Source organism: Tupaia chinensis, unplaced genomic scaffold, assembly GCF_000334495.1.
Source record: "Tupaia chinensis unplaced genomic scaffold, TupChi_1.0 Scaffold000545_1, whole genome shotgun sequence".
NCBI lineage: Eukaryota > Metazoa > Chordata > Mammalia > Scandentia > Tupaiidae > Tupaia > Tupaia belangeri.
In genome coordinates this window covers 146,057-154,021 of record NW_006160057.1, presented here as the reverse complement: position 1 = coordinate 154,021, position 7,965 = coordinate 146,057, and the positions used below count along the sequence as shown (strand labels likewise).

General features: G+C 36.8%; 1 protein-coding gene across 2 annotated transcripts in view; it reads right to left on the bottom strand.

The window, feature by feature from the left end:
* The window catches only part of MTBP (MDM2 binding protein), an 81,887-nt gene that overhangs the window by 55,966 nt on the left and 17,956 nt on the right, over nt 1–7,965 (bottom strand). For both annotated transcript variants that reach the window (XM_006157520.3, XM_027775326.1), the window contains exon 11: nt 5,364–5,481. In XM_006157520.3, the coding sequence (XP_006157582.2) occupies nt 5,364–5,481 (118 nt within the window). The remainder of the gene's footprint in view (nt 1–5,363; nt 5,482–7,965) is intronic.

Below are 7,965 nucleotides of genomic sequence, written 5' to 3'. Positions count from 1 at the left end.
GGGGGTGATTTCTTGCTTTCTGTCTCTCTGTCTCGCAAGTGCACATGCCCTATAGCAAAAAAAAATCTCTCAAAAAAAAAAAAAAAGATTGAACAGAAGAATGGAAAGCTACTACAGAGTTTACGAAGTGTTCACCTTCATTATCAATTTGATGCAGACAACTCTGATATATATCAAGCAAATATTTTAATCCTCATTTTCTAACAACAGATAAGGAATTAAAGGCCTAAAGTAGTGTTTCCACTCCCTTTTCTGCCTCAATGTTTCTGAAGGACCCTTTTCAGTAACAGTGGTTCTCTAGCTTAGGGTTGAAAAGAGATTCTCGACCCTGGATGTGCATTTGACATTTTACAAAGTACTGATGTCCTGGGCCCATCCCAGAGATTTAGACTGGATTGTTCTCAAGTGGGGCCCAGCTTGAATTTTTTAAACCAGTGTCCAGGTAATTCTAATCTGTAACTGGTATTAAGAATCACTGAATGGGAAGAAAAACAAAATTCTGCATTTAGGTAGAAGGACCTTCATATAATTCTTACAAATACAAAAACTAAAAAGGCTTTAATGAGGTACATATATGTCTATGTGTACATACAAATATTAAAATCTAACTTTGACAAATTTAGGGAAATGTACATAACGGTGCATCCATTACTATAATCTACTTTTGGTAAACTTCCATCATACCTTTGCAATCAATTTCCCCTCCTCCCCATGGCATCAATGGAAACATTAATCTGCTTCCTACCTGCTTTTGCCTTTTATAGAAATTTCATATAAATGACCAATCATATCATAAATAATCTTGCCTGACTTAATAACCTTAGCATGTTTTTCAGTTTGTACAACCCCAAACTTTTCATGCTTCTTTATCAGTAGAATGTTCCATTGTTTTGTTTTTGTTTTTTAATTTGACCAGAGAGGGACAGAGAGAGAGAGAGAGAGAGAGATGGGTGGGTGAGGGAGGAGTGAGAAAGGAAGCCACCAGGTCCAGGACTCAAACGCGTTCAACCATGTGGGGAGTTCAGTACCCTTAACCACCATGCCACCTGCCGGCCCCTGGAATGTTCCATTGTATATAAAAATATTTTTTTGCTTATCAATTCATTAGCTGACAGATATTTGCAGTTTCTGATTCTTAGCTAATATGAATATGGTTTTAGAAACATTTTCTTATACCTTTATATGAACATATGTTCCCATTTCTGTTGGGTAAATACCTAGGAATGGAAGTGCTAAGTTGTAGAGTTGAGTGTAAGTTTAACTGCAAAACTGCTTTCCATAGTAGCTGTATGTAGTATTTTACATCCCCACCACAATAAGAGAGATTTGCAGTTTCTCCACATTCTCCACATTCTCATCAAGATTTGACAGTCACTGTATTTGACTACAGCCTTCCTATTGAGTGCATTGTAATTTGCACTTCCCCCCAGACTGAAGTCATTGAACACCATTTCACATGCACCCTATGACATATATTAAATATTGGTAGCTAATTCTGTTTATTTTATTTTTTTAAGGTTTTACCATAGGGCGCGTGTGCCTGCTGGAGAGCGATGGAAAGAAACAGAGAGAGATGAAGTGAGAAATGACCCCCAGGGGATGGCCACGCCACAATCCCTTCTCCTCCATTCTCCTCTCTGGATTTTGGGCATGCACACACATGTGCCCAGAGTGAGTTTCAAGTTGTTGGATTCAGGACTTGAACCTTGGTCATCCCTGTGAACATCTAGATCCTTAACCTAACCAATATACCATCTGCTAGCCCTGGTAGCTAATATTTTTATTACTTACCCAAGACCTGGTTAGATTGCAAATAAAAATCACTCAATTTATTGACAATTTCATAAAATGATTCTATGAAGTTAGAGCAAGTCAGGCAATTTTCATTATATTTCTAGTTTTTTAATAAAAGCTTTATTTATATATAGGTATGCCTTTTTTAAAGAAAGTGTATATTCTAAAGAAAGATATATCTCTATATAAAATTTTTATTAAAAAAATCCTTTAGTATTAGGACTAAGTGTATCTGTTTATATAGTTCTTTTGCATTTTTCCTATATCATAATTATTTCTGGGTAGTTCCTTAAAATTACTTTTAGAAAGCATTCTTTTGCTAATATAATTTAAACATACTTCAAGTTGAACAGTTTGCTATTTTAGTTCAAATTACAAAACTGCTGTATTTAACAATGTTTGATATACACCAACAGCAGTATCATATAGTTCACACATAAATACATAAAAATAAATGAGATATGTATGAATTTTATCAGGGGATGAAATCTAGGGAATTAATAAAAAAACCGGGGCACAGATTTTGGTTTGTATAACATGGATGGAGTCTATTCAAAGTCTTTCTTCATCTGGTCAGTCATTACTGCCTAGAAATATATACTTCACTCATTATTTAATAAATATATTTGGGTACTGAGCAAGTGTCAGACAGACACACACTTAGTGTATTTGATGGTGCTAAGCACTGAGGAGACAGCAAACTTGGGAAGATGGATATAATGACAGAAGGGTCTGTTTGCAATTCTAATTCGCATAGCAAAATAGGTATTGCATGAGCAAATAACTTTGGAGTAAAGGCCTGAAAAAAAATGGAAAGGCAGTGGCCATATGACTTCCCGAGGTCAGAAATAATCTAGTTACCTACACCGTAAGGTGAGTTTCACGAGGGCAAGGATTTTATTGTGTGTACTGCTGGTCCAGTTTGTAAAACAGTGCCTGGTGTAGTTTAGGTACAAAATGAAGGTAGCTCCTGAAAAGTGAGTATTTAATACAAATATACATAAATACTCAATATATGTACATTGAATTGTTTCTACTACAAATGGTAGCATATCCATTGCATACCTCACCTTTCTCACACCACATGTCTTTCGGATTGTTTCTAGTCAGATGCTCTAAATACAATGTTATAATAAGACCTGTAATTATTTCTCCGTTACCCATTTTCTGTTACAGTACAAATTCCATGAGAGGAATATGCAAGTCCTATTCATTAATCACTAATACCCAGATTACAGTTACTACGCCTGCTCCATATTCAAATAAATGAATGGCAGGCATGAATACATGAATGAGTAGAAGTCACAGAGGAACGGTTTTAGGAAACAGTATAAAATTTAGTTTGGAGACTCTCATACGTACATGAACATACAGGGCAACAGTATAGACTACTTGGGCATAATTCGGAAAGTTATAGAGAAACAGCATTATGGCTTAGGGGATAACCTGAGAATTGGTATGTTATTTAAAATTGAGAGGCTATTGTTAGTGGTGCTTGGATAGGCCTATGAAATTTACCAAATATAAAACTTAATGGAACTTTTAGGGACTAGCAGTTAGCATAATGGCTATGTCGCTGGACTCCCATGTAGTCAACCATGGTCCGAGAACCTGGAGGCTTAAACTCACACTGGGCGCGTGTGCGTGTGTGCCCAAGAAGCCGAGAAGAGAATGGAGGAGAAGGGATTACGGCGTGGCCATTCCCCCTGGGGGGGGTGATTTCTCACTTTCTGCCTCTCTCTGTCTTTCTGGCAAGCGCACACACCCTATAACAAAAAGCTCTCAAAAAAAAACAAACAAACAAACAAACAAAAAAACTTTTAAAATTGCTAAAACTTGGCTACTTTGAAAAGGAGTTCTGACAATGGAGTAAATAACGAATTTCTCCTACAGAAAAGGTTATCTAGAACAGAACTTAATAATCAGCTATCTAATTTGATTTTGTTTCTACTTCTAAGACTTTAAAAAAAAGACTGTAAAGCATTAGCTCAATCAGCCCTCAATGACCCAGCTTAATCAGTAATCACCAATTTAGCTTCAAAGATTATCATGTGATCTATGTCTTATTATTATTCAGAAGTTAGCAATATTAATCCACAAATTTCAAGAGGTGATCATTCTTTTAAAAAAATCAAATCAAGCCACTTATTTTCTTAAAGTTGCAATTAAGATCAGGTTAAAAAAAAATCTAAGAGTAAATTCTAAGTCAATAAATTACTTTAAAATGAAAACCTTCAACATAATTACTGTTTTAAGTCAGAGAAAGTTACAAGAGGAAAAATAATAAGCCATCCAGAATATACTTGAGTTTATTTAGGAGATGTTAATATTCAATTTATATTGGGACCAGCAGATAGAGTAATGGCTATGTCGCTGGACTCCCATGTAGTCTCCCATGGTTCGAGTCCCGGACCCGGTAACTTAAACTCACACCAGGCGCGTGTGTGTGCATACCCAAGATCCCTAGAGGAGAATGGAGGAGAAGGGATTGCAGTGTGGCCAACACCCAGGGAGAGTGATTTCTCGTTTTCTGTTTCTCTGTCTGACTCTGTCTTTCTTGCAAGCACACGCATCCTATAGCAAAAATCTTTCCAAAAAAAAAAAAAGTTAAGATTTTATTTTTATATTGACGCTTATACATATGAGATTACAAGGGAGGCAACACTGTGTGGCAGGGAAGAGCACAGACTACGTTAAAATCCTTGTAGAAGTTACAAAGCCACTAATTGGCAGAGCCAAGATCTGTTCCAAAGTTCTGCTAACTTAATAGGTCTGTAACTTCTCCAAGTACCAATTTCCTCATCTGTAAAATCAGGATGCAAGTAAATCTATAGCGTTATTATAAAAATTCAATGAATTAGTATTTCTAAATTACTTAGAATACTCTGTAACATAGCTAATCTGTTAAATATGTTCTACTACATTCTTCAGAATACTGTCATCATAGTTCATTTTTTTCATGTACCATATAATAGCTGAACCACTTTACTTTCACAAATTCGGTCCTTGAAATGTGTCTAGGGAACCCTGCTCATTCAATATAATTAGTTATCTAATAAACCTAAAGTTCTGTCTTTAGATTACTGATACGTATTTTCTCAAGTTTCTTTCTTTCTTCTATAAGCAAGAGAGACAGGGAGACAAAAAAGAAAAGGAGACAGAGACACAGTGGCACCCCCAACAAAGTCTTCAATGCCACGATCCACCCCCACTTCAGCCAGCCCTGCGTCATGGACACACACCCACCCAGGGTATTTGGGCATGTATCTGGAGGAAACCAGTACACTTTGTGTGGATCAGCCTTGCAGAGCATAGTGTTACTGCTGCATTACTTACCAGCCCCAGAGATCACTGATACTGTTAATGAACATGGCTATAGATACTTTATGTTCCAGTAGGCTATTAGAAATAATTTAACAATCTTAAACTAATGTAGACTCTTTTTGGTCAGTAGAAATAATATAAAATACTATTTTCTCCTAATGAAATGTTATCTCTACTTCGAATTTGATAAATACATTATCTGTGTTGCATCATTAAAACAATTTCAAGATTTCAGTGCTACTTACCACTGATTGTCTTAGGCTTTTTAGTTATATATTCCTTCCATTTTCTGGAACTGAGTTGGTGGGGAGGTGGAATAAGTATGCTACTAATGGTACATGGCAATACAAAAAGAGCACCAACCTAAATAAAAAAAGAACATATTTTTATTGATTGTGCACTGCTGTTCATTTTTGAATAATGCTGTATGACAATTTTCTACTCATATTTTACCAATTTAACATGTATTTAATACTCTCTCCCAACAGTTCTGCTATAAAGACTATTTTAAAAAGAACGGTGTCCCACCCTCTGCCAAAAAAGGTGGGAAAAAAAAAAAAAAAAAAAAAAAAAAGTCTGAACGCCAGACAAACCAAAATAGAGAAAGGGATTCAGAGCTACAAGCTTCCCTTTTCCACTGAGCTATTCAAACATCTCTGAAAACCTTGTTATTCACAGTGTGTGCTTCAAGTTCAGACCTGTGAGTATAATTTCTTGGTATATACAAAGCAGTAGGAGGCTGTGAGTTCCAGCACCAAAAGATTTTGTCACATTCAATCATAATTTTAAAACCTTTGACCAGATAAATTATAGTTCTGGCTTTGAAATTAGAATTTATCTGGGATCAGCAGGTGGTGTGGTAGAATAGGCGCTGGACTCCTACACAGATGACTGTGGTTCTAGTCTAAGGACTGGTAGGTTGTCTTCTCACTTTCTCTCTCTTTCTCTCTCTCTCTCTCTCTCTCTCTCTCTCTCTCTCTCTCTGGTGAGCATACATGCCCTACAGCAAGTAAAAAGAAAAAATATAAAAAGATTTAAAAAAAAGAAAGAATATATCTGAAGGCAATTTAGAAACTGCCTAGAAATTTCAAATTGTTCCGGGAACCAGCAGTTAGCGTAATGGCTATGTCGCTGGACTCCCACGTAGTCAACTGCGGTTCATGTCCTGGACCCAGTGGCTTAAAACTCACACCGGACGCGTGTGTGTGCGTGCCCAAGATCCCGAGAGGAGAATGGAGGAGAAGGGATTGCGGTGTGACCATCCACCCCAGGGGGGTGATTTCTCGCTTTCTATCTCTATGTCTCTCTCTGTCTGTCTGGTGAGCGCACGCTCCCTATAGCGAAAACCTCTCCGAAAAAAAAAAAAATTTCAATTTGTTCCTATTGATAAAAAATTTCGTGCTAATAGCTAAAAACTGCAGAGAACAATGAATGATATGCTAGGGAATACACTGAAGCCATTGCCTGGTTTATGAACAAACTAAACATTCATCTTTGTATTGCTAGTGCTGGGTATACAGATGTTTATTAAATATTTGTTTTAAAAAATCATCACAATGTAAGTAAATTCTCAGTTTGATTGAGGACTAAATAAAGCAAATTACGATTTGCAAAAACTTATTTTGCCTGTTACTTTAGAAATGCAGTTACATCAATCAGCATATACAAATAAAGAAGACTGGTTTCTTTTTTTTTTCTTTTTTTGAGAGATTTTGCTATAGGGCAGGTGCGTATACATGTGAGCCCAAGATTCTGGGAGGAAAATGGAGGAGAAAGGGATTGCAGTGTGGCCACCCCCAGGGGTGGTGATTTCTTACTTTCCCTTTCACTGTCTCTGTCTCTCTTTAGCAAACCCGTGCACCCTAAAGCAAAGACATCTTAAAACACGAAAAAAAGTATCCTTTATAAATGAACTGGCTGCATGAGATATGTGCTACCTGATGAATAGCTTAATGTGCTAATTTTGTTGCCATTATTATTATTTTCACTTATATATTCCAATAGATATAAGATACTTTAAGAACAAAATAAAGTAAAAATAAATATGCTTATTTCTCTATTATTATATCCATAATCTTTTTAAACTCAAGTATACTTTACATATTCAAGCACTAGATATTAAAAGTAAAAATATATAGGGCCAGTCAGGTGATAGCTAAGGCATCTGGATCCCATATGACCAACTGTGCAGTTCGAGTCCTGAAACCAGCAACTTGAAAACCTCACCCAGTACATGTGCAAGTGTGCCCAAAATCCTGAAAGGAGAAGGGATTGTGGTGTGTTCATACCCTCTGGGAGGTGCTTTCTCATTTTCCCTCTCTCTCTCCATCCTATCCTGTCTCTCTCTGGTGAGCATAAGCACCCTATAGCAAATTAAAATAATTTAAAAAATTAAATTGTAATAGAATAATGAAATATTTTTAGAAATCTAATCTCCTCAACATTAAATCCCAGTCCTCTTTTCTTGCATAAATGAGACTTCATAACCCCAAATGCATGACAAGACTGGATGGCCCAAAAGGTCAACAAGGTTATAATGTAATTATGCCAGATGAGATCCAATTAGAGCTTTCTCAATATTTCAGAGATGCTAAATGCAGTTCAACACATAATTTAAAGTCTAATACAAATGACCCATCAGCTGAAGAAGTAGCCATAGTTTAGGGGAACCAGCAGTTAGCATAATAGCTATGTCGCTGTACTCCCACATAGTTGACTGCGGTTTGCGTCCCGGACCCGGTGGCTTAAAACTCACGCCGGGCGCGTGTGCGTGGGTGCCCAAGATCCCGAGAGGAGAATGGAGGAGAAGGGATTGCAGCATGACCATCCCCCCGGGAGGTGATTTTT